Raw genomic sequence first — 16,948 nt, 5'->3', positions numbered from 1 at the left:
TATAGAAATACCCAGAAAAGGTAAATTATGAAATTCAAATACAAACACCACGTAACAACTTACAATAGGAATTGGTAAAATTTTGGCCCTAGATTATATTTGGCAGAGGCAGCCCCAAAAAAATGGCATGGTATAGCCAAATCCCAAAAATAAACTAATTCCCTATTTATTCTCTCCCCATAACCCACCTCAACTTCTCTTTGTCGTCTCCCTCTTCCTCTCTCTCTCCCTTTATTTCTTCTTCTGTCTCTCCACCCTTGATGAATTAAAGTTTTACTTTTATTGCAACGACAAGCCTTTGCAAGATAGTATTAGAACAGTTCTTAATATGTTAGAACAAGTGCATAAATATATCAAGAGATCCCAAGAGTGATTCAAACGAGATCTAATTTGTTTTTCCATGAATTCTCGAGTCTGTGCAAATGATTGAAATGGATTTAAACCTCATGTAACATTCAAATTCCAAAGTATCAAAACTCGAAAGCAAAAGCTCAAAAAGCGTAAAGGAGAAGTTGTTGATCGCTGCTATTGTGGCATATGATTTTGGATGGAGGTTTGCTTTTCTCCATTAGATTTTAGTGCTAGAATGGAGTATTAAAGTGCCATTTCTTTTTTTTTTTCTTTTTTTTTTTTATATAAATTTTTGGCATTTCGTGAATTTAGAACAACATATTGGTAGGTTTCAAGATATATACAGTCCTAAAATTGGCATTGGACAGAACTTCATACTTTTTTCCTCTTCTTTTTCTTTTGATTAAGAAAATAATTCTAATTCTCATTTTGTATATCAATATATCTCCAGCAAATTGTGTATATCCACAAGAAACTATATGTTATACACTGAAATATACAAAGAACAAAGAATATCTTTCATTTATATTTTGATATACAAAAAAAAATTGATATACATTTTGATATACGCGAAGAATAAAATAAACTTGTATTATATATTTGGTATACACGGTATTTGATGTGTTATACACTGTGATATATAAATATTACAATTATTTTTGTTATGATATACATTGATATACAGATAAAAATAAATTTTAAATAATTCTATTTATCATTTATATTTTATATAATAAAGAAGACAAATAAAATTTTAATATATATTTTCATATATAAAAAAGAAGAAAAATAAAGTTGTGATATACATTTTGATATACACGAAGAATAAAATAAACTTGTATTATATATTTGGTATACACAGTATTTGATGTGTTATACACTGTGATATATAAATAATACAATTATTTTTGTTATGATATACATTGATATACAGATAATTTTTTTTTTTAAATAATCCTATTTATCATTTTATATAATAAAGGAGGAAAATAAAATTTTAATATATATTTTTATATATAAAAAAGAAGAAAAATAAAATTGTGATATACATTTTGATATACATATTATTGTTCTGATATACATTTATAGGCTATTTGTGCCAATATCTATAACTAGGGCTATTTTATGTCAATTGTGTGAGTACATTGTCACACCATGCTAAAACCCCATGAAACAAACCCAGTGTACCCGAATCCAAAACCCATGTTTATACTAGCAAAATTCTACTAGGAAAAGCTTAAGTAAATCAGAGGGATAAATTCAAAATAGCCAGATTTACCATTGGTCGTTGAAAAATAGCCAAGTTTCAAAAGTCATCGAAATTTAGTCACTTTAAATCTGAGCGAAAATACTGTTCAAAATCCGGAAAAATACGCCCGCAAATTTTACGGGAGTTCCAGCATAAGTATGCTTGAACTCTCGTAAATTTTACGGGAGTTCCAGGATAACTATGCTGGAACTCCCGCAAATTTTATTGGAGTTCCAGCAAGTATAATTGTCCAGTATAATATACTGGAGTTTGGAGCACTGATGCTCCAGTCTCCCGCAAATTTTACAGGAGTTAGCAAAGTATACCGGTCCAGCATGATATGCTGGAGTTCTTACACAAATACACCAGAACTCCCGTATATTATACTGGACCGGTTCCTGTTGTAGCAAAATAGTGGCTATTTTTCATTGACTTGATAAACGCTGGCTATTTTTCATTGACAAATGTGAAAACTGGTTATACCATAATATTTTAACTAAATCAGATGTAGCCGCCATTGACACGAATGATCTGTCCATTAACCCATTCAGAAGCGTCGCCGGCCAAAAACCCAACCACCGGTGCAACATCCTCCGACTGACCAAGTCTTCCCTGTGGGCATTCGTCAATCACCTTTTTTACCATTTCCTCCATTTTCCCGTAGAAAAACATATCCGTCGCTATTGGTCCCGGCGCCACACAGTTCGCCGTTATTCCCGTTCCTTTTAGCTCCTTCGCCAGTATTTTAACCATTGCTTCCACCGCCGCCTTAGACGCCGTGTACGCCCCGTTCCCAGGCCTAAACGACGCCGCTGCAGACGATGTTAAGCATATAATCGTCCCACCTCCGCCGCGCTTGATTCTGTTGGCTCCTTCTTTACAGCATATGAAAGCCCCACGCGCGTTCACGCTAAAAATCCTATCGAAATCCTCGACGGTTGTGTTACTGACCGTTGGGTACTTCGCGTTTGCTACGCCCGCGGAGTTGACTAAGATGTTGACCGGCGATGGAAATGCTGATTCCGCAGTGTCGAAAAGGGACTTTACTTCGTCCGGGTCTGAGATATTGGCTTTGACGGCAATGACGCGTGGGGAATTGGAGCCGGAATTGATTTGAGATACGACGTCGTTGGCTTGAGTGGAGTTAGAGGAATAGTTGATGACGAGTTTAGCACCAAGAGAAGCCAAATGAAGTGCAATCGCTTTGCCTATGCCACGAGAAGAGCCTGTAACAATGGCTACACGATCTAGGAGTGAGAAATTTTGGCCTTCGGTTGTTTGCTCATGAACGGCCACGTTTTCATATTTTTCCGCCATGATTGAAAAAATTAAAGCGCTGAAATTGCTAGAGAAGATGGAGAGACACTGAATGTATTGCACTGAAAAGGGTTACGCCGAGTCGTTGAGTTTAACTGTAATAAATACTTGGATTTTGAAAATATATGGGAAAAGGTTAAAATAAGGTGAGAGTAATTTAGTTTTAGAATGGTAATTAAGGACTTGAAGAGGGAATCATGAAAAGATTAGTACATAAGTAAAGGCTTTTAATATGGAGAGCTTAGAATAAGAAAAAGAATTAATCTGAAAAATTATGAAAATGTTATGAAATAATAAAAGAAGAAGAAGAGTATTATAGAGAAAAGTAGAGAGAGAATTCTTATTGATATGTGATGAATTACAATAGAATAGAACCCTCTATTAATAGGGAAAGGGTAACTTAGCCACCAAGCAATAAACCCTAGAATCTCTCTAAATATAGATATTCACTATAAATACAATTCTATTTATAACACTCCCCCTTGAATGTCTATTCAAGCGATAATGTGCCTCGTTAAAACCTTAACTAAAATAAAATCCAGTGGGAAAAAAATTATAGAGAAGGAAAAAGAGTACACATATCTAACAATACGCCTTTTGGTTGCCTCGTTAAAAACCTTGCAAGGAAAACCCAGTGGGACAAAACCTTGTAAGGGAAAAAAAGTACAACGCGTATTAACTTCCCTGATGAGAGCATCAATTTACATCCTTAAGCATTTGCATTCCAATCTTGTGCAACATCTTCAAAAGATCGTTGAAAGAGATTTGATAAACAAATCAGCCATATTAACTTTCTTGATAGAGATGTAATGTCTTCATATAATGTCGTGGAATGACTTTTCAATATCTCCATAGAGGTATTCTCGCTATCACATTATCATGCTTATAGTTATAGCAAGATACATATGTGCACAAATTGCATTTAGGATATGGTACTTCATGACCATGAATTCTATATGCTTTAAGCAATTTAAATCCTTCAAGGATTTTTAAGTCATATAATAGACTGTAGATGCATATCAAGTTTTCATGTCATGCTAGACATATAAGATATCCAAAACTGATTGCACATATCATTGACTTTATACTTCCAAGTGTTTGAATTGTAGGTCCAAAACAACATGTCTTTCATATGAAATCAATTCTACTTGAATTGTTTCTCTTGACTTAAGATCCTCATATATATTTAGCGTTATTATAGATATCATCGACAAACATTTTATATCGGTTCCAACCTCCTTATTTTTCATAAAGACATAACATAGAGATCTCTTCATTCATATGTTTAGGTACCTGAGTCTTTCATGAGATTTTATGAAGTGTTATGTCATGTGATCTTCTAGATCACTTGCCTCCTTTATTATGATCATTTTGATCATTTGCTCACCTTCTTTATCAAGAAGTTTATTTGAAACCGATATGTCTATACGCTTTAAGCGTACCATAGACTCTGTCCTTCTAGGACTTATTATAATAGGAGCATTTGCAGTGAGAATATAATTACTTTCTTTGGGTCAGCAAATGTATCTGGCATGCTTTGCAATAAATTGCACATGAATTATCCTTTTATGAACTTCAAATTCATATTATTTTATTCGAGGATCTAGATGTATAAATGATAATTCATTCCCTGTAACTTTTTCTCAACTGTTGTATCTTGTCTCCCCCTCATGTTAGAAAAAACTAACTTGTTTCCTCAACTTTGAGAACTCATCTTTGTGCGTTATGGTGTTAATCAAAATATACACCGCACATCAATAATAATAAGATGGAATTATTTGGTTCCTGATCATGAACCACTTGTGAGGGGAGAAAATAATATACTTTCGTATATAACGTATATCAAACTGATATACAAAACTTTGTTCTCATAAGCAATTGTTTAGCTATTAAGTGGAGGCACTCAATAAATCATTTGCTAAACCAGCTGTGATGTAGACCAACTTATCAAGATGAACTTCTTGAATAGAAAATCTGGAATATGCTGTAAATTAAATTATTGAGCAAGTTACCTCGCAAATACCATATTGCGAGTTAATAATAATCGCACATGTAACCATCTCATAGATGCATCTTATGTGGTATACATGGCAGGTGAATGGGCCCATATTCACCTTTGATATTTCCAGCATTCATGGGATTCAATCCCAATTTTAGTTGATCTATTAATTAATGAGAACAAGCAATATAAGAGAATTCGTAAAGAACTTTCTAGTTCTTTAATATTTACCCATGTGAATTCTCTATTATTTTTGCACATCATACTTAAATTGATATGGCTAAACCAATTATGCCAACTGAATAAATTATCAGTATTGATAAACTTCAGATTTATACCATGACATGTGCAATTATCAATAAACTCCAAGTTTATTATGATATGGGTTTTTATATCAATAAACATCCACTTTAGTATGATATTCTTTTATTTGTGTAGTACAAACTGGAGAATAAAGCGGGTAATTTTTCATATACATATTACCCCGCTACAAGTTGTAGTAATAGAAAATATCAAATCTTTCCTTTATTTATAGTCTCAATATAACCAATCGCTTTCGCGTATACTTTGGAAACTGAATAAGTTTCTTTGAGAATTACTACAACACAATAAATTGACATGATAATCAATTGTATTCCTCCAAAATAGTAATAATGGCTCTTCCAGAGCTCTCAATTAATTTAGTACTACCACATATTCATCAACATCCATGTGGTGAATATCTCTTTTAAAAGAAAAGTTATACCATTATGATTATGGTCAAAATTATATGCAAGATATGTTTCTTGCATTAATGTTATTCTTTAATAATCACATTACCAAAATATTTTGGCGTATGTACGTGACCAATGACCATTCATGCCATAATAATGACATTATTTTCTTATATCATATCAAGCCTCCTTCTAGAGGTGAGTGTGGTATATTCACTACCACTAGCACGCTCATATTCTTCCAAGAAAGAATATGTATTTATAAATCAGATGTTGTCACATTCACATCATGAATGGATCATAATCATCTATACGTGCTTTATAAATCTCATGTCAAATCGATGGCACATATTACTTTCACAGAGTGAAGGATTATTTTGAGAATCCTTATTATTCTCATTATTACAATGATTACGATTATAATATCGTATATTGCCACGTCCACATCCATTGATATATTCATAGTAATAATTTGTCTTCTTTCAGACTTATCACATACTGCTATCACATTCTCTTAAGGGAATGAGAATGGAGAAAATTCAATGGGACGGGTTTTCAATAGTTTGCCCACAATCATACATGAATATGATCATAGAAAGACAGAGAAGTTTTACCACTTCGGGTGGTTATAATTTCTTATTAACTCCATTAGATTTATAATTAAAATTTATTGTCTTTGCTTGTATTTAAAATCAAATTATAGAATAAAAGAGAAAAATATGATAAAATACTTACCTTAAATCCAGAATTTAATCATGAAGGAAGTTCATGGAACCATTGGCAATTATTATGCTCAATCCCAAAGCTTCTACTCAACTGATTAGAGTCTCGTGCTGATAACGTGTTATGAACAATAAAAGAAGAAGAAGAGAAAAGTAGAGAGAGAGAATTCTTATTGATATGTGATAAATTACAATAGAATAGAACCCTCTGTTAATAGGGAGAGGGTAACTTAGCCACCAAGCAATAAACCCTAGAATCTCTCTAAATATAGACTGTCACGACCCAAAATCCAGTAAGGATCATGGTGGCGCCGGACACCGATGTCAGGCAAGCCAACTAAAATACTTAATTAGATTCCGAATTTTAACAATTTTGAAAGCCAAGATTTTCCTTTAAATTTCATAAGTAAAAAGATAACTGCCTCAATTCAAATTAAATAATAAGCAATCAATACAAAATATTTCAAAACCATCTCAGAACCCGGTGTCACAAGTGCATGAGCATTTAGTAAGACAGAAATAAAATACAACATCCGTCCGGAATACAATGGACAGAAAGTAAATATATTATGCTGGAAAAGGGACTATACTAGCTGCAGGCTGCCTCGAACAATGCAACTCACCTAGTCCCAGAATCATCCGCGCTGCTACGCCCAATAGGCCACTAACAACACATGAACATGTGCAACAAAAATGCACAGGAGTGTAGTATGAGTACGAAAATAATGTGTACTCAATGAGTATCCCGCCTAATCTCGAAGAAGTAGAGACGAGATGGTCGACTTCGACACTTACTAAGGGTCCAATAATGTGATGTCAATAAAACAATAAATCGCGGATTTCTATAAACATGATTTTAATCCAATAGAAGGAAACAAGTAAACAATTAATTTCTTTTATATGAAGTTTTCCCAAAATTTCCTTTTCATTATTTATCCAATTATTCTCAAGCCGTCAAGAGGCTATAACAACTTTAATAAGTTTCAAGGCAAGCAATACAAGCATGCGCAAATAATCACCGTGGGACGTACGGCCCGATCCAACATAAAAAGTAAACTGTGCACTGCCGAGGGTCGAACGGCTCGAACCATAGATGCATCTATTACCCCGCTCGCGAACTATCCATGCGACGCGGTCAACATAAAATAAACAATCACCCTGCTCACGAATCCTTCATGCAACGCAGGTACACATAAAAATACATGCTCAAATAGATAATTAAGAATTTATCGGGGAATAATTATTCAAATAAAAGCCACTTTTTCTTTTAACAATTTACGAAAAGAAGTCAAATCCTTTTGAGCATGGATTTATTAATTCGATGTGGTTTAAGCAATTCGAGCTATCAATAAGATTACAAATGTTCCAAGTATAGCAGGCTTTTGGGTCCTAGGCTACCCGGACTTAAACATAATAGTAGCTACGCACGGACTCCCGTCACCTCGTGCGTACGTAACCCCCACAAATAGGAGCACATAACCAATTAGTTCACCTATGGGGACATTTCTCCCTTACAAGGTTAGAAAGGAGACTCACCTCGCTCCGAAGATCCAAACCGGCATTCTACGCCCTTCCGAAGACTCTAATTGATGCACCACGCTCCAAAACTAGCCAACGGTTACGCAAATCTATTAATATATGCTCAATTATTCATTATAATCTAATTTATAGTAATTCTAACCCCGATCGAAAAGTTGACAAAAATGCCCTCGGGCCCACGTGCCCGGAATCCAAAATTTTTCAAAGATAAAGATTACTCATGGACTCACGAACTCAAATATATATAATTTGCTTTCAAGTTCGACCCCAAAACGATGTCTAATTCAAGAAATATTTGAAAACCCTAACTCTACTCAATTCTCTAATTTTCAACCTATTTTCACATGTTTAGGCCTAGGAATTCAATTGATATTGATGGAAAATGAAGAAAACGAGTTAAGCAACACTTACCCCAGAAGTTTTGGTGAAGAAGAGCTTCAATGGACGACTATGGACCTTGGAGAAGAGGAAGTTCGTGAAAATTTTGAGAACTCCCGAAATGGTTCTGTTATGGGACTTTTAAAGGACGGGGCAAAATTGCTCTATGCGATCGCGGAGCAAGGGATGCGATCGCATAGAGGAAGGGGTTACTTGGTCACTGCGATCGCGAAGGACACAGTGCGATCGCATATAAGGAACAGACTGGCTACTGCGATCGCGTATGAGACTATGCGATCGCATAGAGACAAATTTCGGGCACCTGAGACCTACACTATGCGATCGCGGGAGGGAGTATGCGATCGCATAGAACAATCTGGGCTCCTGAAGTTTTACACTATGCGATCGCGAAACAAGCTATGCGATCGCATAGAACAAGGGACTGGGCAACAGCAGACAGTAGATTCTGCAATTTTTCTAAGTCCAAAACCACCCCGACAGCTATCCGAAACTCACTCGAGCCCTCGGGGCTCCAAACCAAACATGCACACTGACTCAAAAATATCCTATGAACTTAAACGTGCGATCAAATCGCCAAAATAACATCAAAAACAATGAATTAAGCCTTAAAATCCATGATTTCCTTCAATTTTCATAAAACTTCAAATTTTCCATTTTAAGTCTGAAACACGTCAAACGACGTCCGTTTTCAACCAAACTTTACAGAAAGCGCTTAAGCCACATATAAGACCTGTACCGGGCACCGGAACTAAAATACGGGTCCGATACCATCACTTTTTAATCAATTTTCATTTTCATTTTCCTTAAATATTTTCAGAAAATAATTTTACTCAAAAATTCATTTCTCGGACCTGGGATCTCGGAATTCGATTCTGGGCATACGTCCAAGTCCCATATTTTCCTACGGACCCTCAGGGACCGTCAAATCACGGGTCCGGGTCCGTTTACCCAAAATATTGACCGAAGTCAAATTTATTCATTTTAATATCAAAACTTAGCAAATTTTCATAGAATTTCATATTTGAGCTGCCAACTACGCGCCTGGACTGTGCACGCAAATCGAGGCAACTATAAATGAGATTTTCAAGGCCTCAGACTGCTAAACGGAGCGCTAAGACTCAAAACGGCCGGTCGGATCATTACATAGATATTCACCATAAATACAATTCTATTTATAATAGAAAAGATATTGATGATTTTTCAATACAAATAATTAAGGAAAAGTAAATCTTTTGGGATAAGCTCAAATAATTGATAGTCGCATGAGGTTAATTCATCTAAAATGAAATTAGTAAATAGTAGAAAACTTGTAGGGGTCATTTGGTACGAGGGATAAGTAAAAATAGTGCTAGGATAAAATTTAATACCACCTTAATACCTTGTTTGGTTACCAAACCTAGGATAAGTAAAAGTAGTGCTAGGATAGAAATTATGCAACGCATTTTTAATACAACACTAGATGAGGAAAGGCCCGTATACGGGCCCAACATTGCAATTTTATTAAAATTATTATTTGTTGGCGTTTAGTTAATTAACTTTTGAGGTTTAACAAGCTATATTTTTTAAAAATAATTTTGAATATAAAATTATTTAATTTGAAATCGTCTTCAAATAGTATGAATAGATGAAAATCATTTAATTTTTATTTTCAAATTGCTTGAAGATAGTATGGGTAAATATGAAAATCTTGTAAATATCGATACTTCTTTTTGTTGTTGTATTATTTAAAAATTAATTTTATTTTCTCTATAGAAACTTCTATTTGAATAAAACAAAATTAATAATTTTCCAAAATGAGAAAAAGAATGGAAATGAGCATTTGCACTGCACAAACAGACTAATCAACACATGCATAGTGTATTTAAATGAGAGTTGTGGCTAGAGGAATGTGCGGTCCACGTGTATTTTGCATTTAAGAAATACAAACATGGAATTTTTATGAAATGACATATATGCCCTTGGTCACCATCTCTCCTTTTCTATATAATAGAAAAAATAAAAATATCAAACAGTGGATAAAAACAATACCAACGTAACTTATCCCAGCATAACTTATCCTAGCATAACCTGTATTCAAACCAAATGACCCCTTACGCGTTTTCATGCTCAACATGACAATGATGACAATATCTTTTGTGAAATTTCTGCAATTTCTTATTTCTATTTCATGAAAATTTTAGGTCATACTTTATTATTAGTTTTGTATGCAGAAAAATTAAGGATGGGGAAATAGAAATAAAGAGCACTACACTCATTTTTAAGATTAAATCTGTCACGTATGGGAATAAAAATGAGAAGAGCAATGAGTTGAAAAATCACCAAAAACGACAGAAAAGATGGAGATGCGGGGGATCGAACCCCGTGCCTCTCGCATGCAAAGCGAGCGCTCTACCATTTGAGCTACATCCCCTTATTGCTTTTTGCTCTCTGCAATTCTATATTATTTGTTATTTCTTTCCTTTGTGGAGTGAGAATATCCTACAATGTTAGTATATATTGGAAAATATTCTGTTGAAGTTTAAAAAAAAGTGTTTGAAATTGAAGTTAGAAAAAGAATACTTGAAACTTAAAACTTTGTTTTGAAGTAAAATTCACTTCAAAAAAATTGAAGTTTAGTGCATTTAAAAAAGTTGAAGTTTGATAGAAGGTTGACAAGTAAGTAGAAATACTCTCTTCTTCTCAAAACATTATTACTTCTCTCTCTTCTCTCTCTTCTATCTCATGCGACCGGTGCACGTCAACTAACTGTACGCCGGAATCGTCCATGGCAAGAGGGCGAGGACGGGGACGAGGACGAGGACGAGTAAGACCTAAGAAAGTTTCGCTAGTTGCTTTTGGAAGCTCAATGGAAGCTCGAGTGCAAATAGAAGAAGCCCGACCTAAGATAACAAAGACTACTCCAATTCAGATAATGGAGGATAAGAGAACCAATACACTGGATCTGCAACAATTCCAAAAACAGTGACATAACGACTACAATTAAGTGGTGAAATAACTCCAGCTCTGAAGGAGAAAACCCCCAAATTACAAACCCTAGGTCAATTGAGGGACTATCAAGTGCTAATCCTAAGCCAATTAAAGGGATGACATTGACCAAAGAAGCAGAGAATACACAAATGGCAAAGGAAACGAAGATGAGTGCAACAAAGACTACGCAACAACCACCGGAAGGAAATCGCTATAGTAACCAATGGAATAGTGACGGAAGCAGAACAAGGCAATAAAAAACGAGCATAGGATCCAAAGCAAATGGGGACATGGACTAATTTGTTTAAAGGTAATAGGACAGCTACTAATGGCATGACCGCTTCATACATCCTTCCCCAACTGGTGGATGGTCAACCAGTAGTGCAATTAGGAGAAGAGGAAGTAGCACCAGAGGAAGGGAAGTGGAGATGTACATTAATAGCTTATATCATTAGGGAGACTTCAGGATATAATGCAATGTGTCGTTACATTGCACAAAATTGGTCAAAAGTTGCTAATCTTGATGTTTATTATCATGAAGAGGGCTATTATGTGCTTAAGCTTCATTCTATCACTGATATGCAAGAAATCTTCTATGCTGGACCATATACAATAAACAATAGACAAATTGTCACGATCCCGGTTCGCCCTCCGTGAACCATCGTGACGGCACCTAGTCTCTAAAACTAGGTAAGCCAAAATTGTGGAAAAGAAACCAAAATTTACGGAAGTAAACAACTTAAACAGAAATAAGGAAAATAAACGGTGGTAGAATGTGCTTCTCGGCATACTCCATATTTAATTCTCAAAAAAGAAAACCAATACATAAATCCAAGACCCGGAAACCCATGAATCACAAACTAAGAAGTACTACATAGCTCTAACTCCAGAATGTCTAACAAGAACTGAAATGCAAAAGGGCTAATACTAAACAACAGGAATAGAAAGAGGCTCCTCGGTCTGCGGACGCGGCAGATATACCTCAAAGTCGCTATAATAGTCACCTCGCCTCAAGGGTGGTAGGACTGAGTCGAAGTACCTGGATCTTCACATGAAAAACATGCGCATGTTGGGCATGAATACACCACAGCGGTACTCAGTAAGTGCCAACCTTAACCTCGGTTGGGTAATGACGAGGAAGGTCAGGGCCCTACTGTCACACCTCCTTTTTACACACCTACCCCGAAGGATAAGGTGTAAGGGAGTTTTTCCATTTGAAGTGACATTATTCGAAATGGAATTATTTATTTATTTTTAGAGTAGCCACTTGGGAAAGGATTGGCTTTTGGTGTCCCAAGTCACCGATTTAATTTAAATCCCAAATCGAGGAAAAAATCGACTTCCTAATTGGAGTCTGCGAACCACAAATTCTGAATAAGGAATTCTGTTGACCCGAAGGAAGGTGTTAGGCACCCCCGGATCCCGTGGTTCTAGTATGGTCGCTTAAATTATTATAATTGGCTAAAAATCTGATTTTAATACATGTTTTAATTTATGTGCCTTTTAAATTTAAACTGCTTTTATTATTATTTTTTAAAGAGAATTGCAACGTCGTGAAAACGCGTCTCGAACCACGTCACATAAATGCACCCGCGGTTTTTGACACATTTCGACTTCGTTGAGATTTGTATTTGGGTCACATAAATGTGCACCCGTATTTAAGAAGGTAATATTATTAAATGTCGGGCCTAAAGCAGCTAACGTATTATTAACTTTGCGGGAGGCCATGAGATTCGCTAAATGGCACGTCCCGAATTCTAAGGATTTTAATAAAGCATTTAATGAGGGCCCCGCAATTTTATGGGTTTTGTTTGGCGAGGCTCGTCTCATTTTTATTAAAGGCCAACCTAAAGCAACTATGATTTTTATTATTTGTCTCTTAAAGGGTTAATTAATTTACATTTATAAATTCAAGCCTCAAATTCAAGTCCGAATTCAAACAAGAGGAAGGACCCTTTTTAATTTGAACCCGCCACCTAATTTGAAACCCAATTTTATATTTGCAAATTAATTCCCATTCCTAATACAATTTTAATAAAAGAGTTTTTGACTTTCAGCAATTTTTTGGGCCTACAAATAGGCCCTATATAGGCAGACAAAAGTACAGCTTTTGAAATTGCCCAGCTTTGGGCTACTCGTGGTGACGTTGGGCCCAGATTTGTGTTATTTTTATTTCTCACAGCCTTGGCCTGAATGGGCTGCCCAGGCCTAAAATGACTTACAGGACAATTGGGCCTCAGCGTGAAGCTCACTCACAAGGAATCAAATTGTAACTGAAAGATACCAATTCAACAAATAATGGGCTAATCGTTTCACTACTGGACTGAATTCTGATTTTGACGCCAAAACAAGTATTACCGGAAATTGCTGATTTGAGTTCTTTGATTCTAATTGGCCCTGAATCAATAGTCTATTGAACAACTTATCATTGAAACTTACTGAGCTTTTGAACAAATGGAACTTAAATAATCATTCTCAAATAAATCAAACCTATTATCACTAGCTAACTTCTGGGATTCAAAACAAGCTATAACAGGCTGAAGCTGTCCAAAACAATTCCAATCTCAGTGATAAGACGAAATCTAATTGAACATGATACTACACTAACCTACAATACCACTGAATAAATACTTCAAATCAATAGTCTCAACAGTCCCAATCATACAATTTAAACTTATGTACCTAGCATCAAAATTTAAATCTACACTAACAAGTAAATCTATCATCACAGTCTAAACAGACACAGTCTTCAAGAGCAAATGAACGAGCAGTTTCATTGCATATCTACTCCGAATCAGCACCAATACAACAGGATAGGAGTTAATACCTGGAATTATGGCAAAATGAAAGGAGAAGGAGAATCAGTAGCAAATAGCAAAGTAACAAATGTAAACCAGCAGCAACACAGCAGCAGAATCGATTGAAACCAAAATAACACCAATATGACCCAAGGATGGACAATAGATGAATAATCAACCAACGGAATGACCCAAAACAGACTTGACCGACCGGTTTCACTTCAAAATCACACCAAATAGCTCAAGCACATCTAAAAATTGACTCAGATTGAGATCCAGGAATTGCTGAAACTTCAGTATTTAAAAGTCGAGCTAGGTGACGAGAAATAGTGTCTAGAACTCAAATAACCTAAAATGCAATGCAACATGACCCTTTTTATTTTTTATTTTTTATTGTATATTTGTTGGTTTTTGGATTTTCAGCAGGAGGTAAGACCGAATTTTCAGATTGTTCCCAAAAACCTCTTATACAAGGCAAATGAATGCCTATTTATAGGCAAACTTAGGGTGCAATTTCATATTTTTATTTTACTCATTAGTCCCTATTTTATTTCTATTTCTACCCCTCATTTTCTGACTTGTTACACAAGTAACTACACCTATTTTGTGAATTTTCAGTTCAAAACCCCTTCTAGAAAGTCCTAGGGGGTTCTATTCTGATTTTTTCATACTTGAAATCCCTAAACTACCCCTACCTCATTTCAATATTTACTAAATCTAATTAAACTACCATTTTCTATGCCTATACTACCCCTGAATAATCCTAAAATTACTAACCCTAGCTAAAATCTACCAGCTATAACCAAACAGCCTAAAATTAATCAAAATTAGACTAGAATGAAAGTATTATTAACACAAAAATGATAAAAGATCCAACAGGGGTTCCTTGAACTCAATTAACCATGTAGAAATAATACAAGAACACATTTATTGAATTTAATGAAACTCAGAATCGAAATTAAGCTAAAGGAAGCAATTAATCTCAATTATACTAAAGAAAATCAGAAAAATTAGGATAGCAATTATAGAATTTTGAATCAAAGCTCAGAACATGCTCAATCTTAAATTTTTAAAAATTCAAATCACACATAGATTAATAAACGAACAAATTATGACTATTAAAAGAAATCAAACATATCAGACTCAAACTAAAAGAAAAATCCAACTCAACTAATACGTAAACTAATCAAAATTAAACTAACATCTAAACATTTAGACTAACAGAAACAAAACAACAATCAAATCAAGATTAAAAAAAAATCAAAAAATTTAAAGAATTTACTAATTTTGAAATAAACGGCCCTGAACGATTTTCATAACACACCATAACTGAAGAAGATGAACAAAATAGACAGACAAAATTAAACCAGAAAGCTTACCAATTTTTAAAACTTCGAACCAAGACTGACTTCACAATTCCGACTACGGGATGATATCAATCGACCACTCTTTATCAAGAATAATCAAATGATATCCTCTCGTAGTGAAGCTGTGTCTAAAACTTGCGGAGGAGACAGAGTTGCTCAATTTTCGAATTTCAGATTCGAGATTTGAGAAATTGGGGAATTTTTCGAAGAGTAATGAGTGTAGATAAGTGATGTGGGGGTAGAAGCAAACCTAGGGTAACAAATTTGGTAGGGATTGGGGACGGCGCCGCCGTGCATGGCGGAGGCCGCGCCTAGGGTTTTACAGATTTGAGGGTTTTGGTTGGGTATTGAGGTAAGGCAAGGCCGGATTTGTGAAGGTGAGGTAGAAGGGAGGCAGTGGTGAAAATTTGGGAGCATTTGGACAACGCCACCGGCGGAGGCGATTTCCGGCCGGCGGCGGACGGCGGAGGACGGCGGCATCAGGGTTCAGGCGAAAGGTCGGAGAGATGGTGAGGGTAGGGGGTTCTGGGGGGGGGGTATCGTTTGGACATTTAAATATTAAATGATGTGGGCTTCAGGATCGTCCGACCAAGAAACCTCGACGGTCCTGATTGAAACCCACAAAACGACGTCGTTTTGAATATGGGGCAGTTGGACCGGGCAGGGTTGTTTGGGCTAGGTTGGAGCAGGGCGTTTTTTGTTTGGGCCTGGGTAATTTGGCCCAATTCTTGGCAGCCAATTCCCTTCTTTATTCTTTTATTTGTTTTCTTGTATTTTATTCACTTGCTTTTGTATTTTATTTTTGTATTTTTGTATTTATTTATTTTTTCCTAATTTTATAAAATGCTAAAACAAAACAAAGACCTAATTAAACTATTTAACTCCTAAAATTATTTAAAACTCTATTTAAAGATAAACGCAACAATTAATAATTAAAAGTGCAAAGAAACTATTTTTTTTTGCAATTTTATTTAAATTTTGTTCTAAAACTAATTAATACCTAATTAATCCTAAAATTGTGAAATTAAATCCCTAAATGCAAATGCATATTTTTGTATTTTCATATGAATAAAAATGCAACCAATTAACACAATGATTTAACAAAAATTCACAAAAATTGTAAAATAATAAAGAAATCAATTATTTGAAACTTTTGGAATAATTTACTTAGGGCAAAAATCACGTGCTCACACCTACTGAGGGTAAGTAAGATATAAGGTTTAATAGTGTGAAATAATAGTGTAATTAAATAACACAAGATATAAAGGACGGCAACGGCTATTACAAAGGCAAGTAAAACACAGTAAAAGACATAACTCAGCTCTGAGATAACAACCGGGGATCTCCCAGGATACCGTCCTGTAGTCCCCAAATATAAATATCATATCCAGTGGATCTCCCGGGTGCAGTCCCGTAGTCCAACTCATAAATGTGCAGGGGGATCTCCTGGAATGCAATTCCGTAGTCCCAAAGTAAACATACAAGGGAGCTCCCGGGATACCGTCCCGTAGTCCCAAAAAAAAGTGC

General features: G+C 35.3%; 1 protein-coding gene and 1 non-coding gene across 2 annotated transcripts; both read right to left on the bottom strand.

Moving 5' to 3' along the window:
- Positions 1-2,009: 2,009 nt before the first annotated feature.
- LOC109213722 (short-chain type dehydrogenase/reductase-like) lies at positions 2,010-2,917 on the bottom strand. Its single transcript, XM_019377555.1, has one exon. It carries the CDS (start codon positions 2,915-2,917, stop codon positions 2,102-2,104), a length of 816 nt encoding a protein of 271 aa, XP_019233100.1. The 3' UTR covers positions 2,010-2,101.
- Positions 2,918-10,626: 7,709 nt separating this feature from the next.
- On the bottom strand, positions 10,627-10,699 carry TRNAA-UGC. The gene has a single exon. It is a non-coding gene; the product is annotated as a tRNA-Ala (tRNA).
- Between the last annotated feature and the right edge of the window lie 6,249 nt (positions 10,700-16,948).

The sequence above is a fragment of the Nicotiana attenuata genome, unplaced genomic scaffold (assembly GCF_001879085.1).
Source record: "Nicotiana attenuata strain UT unplaced genomic scaffold, NIATTr2, whole genome shotgun sequence".
Lineage (NCBI taxonomy): Eukaryota > Viridiplantae > Streptophyta > Magnoliopsida > Solanales > Solanaceae > Nicotiana > Nicotiana attenuata.
This window is presented reverse-complemented; position numbering and strand designations above follow the sequence as displayed.

Excerpts from the sequence above, each read along its gene's own strand:
- LOC109213722 (XM_019377555.1), bottom strand. The coding sequence starts at position 2,917 with ATGGCGGAAAAATATGAAAACGTGGCCGTTCATGAGCAAACAACCGAA.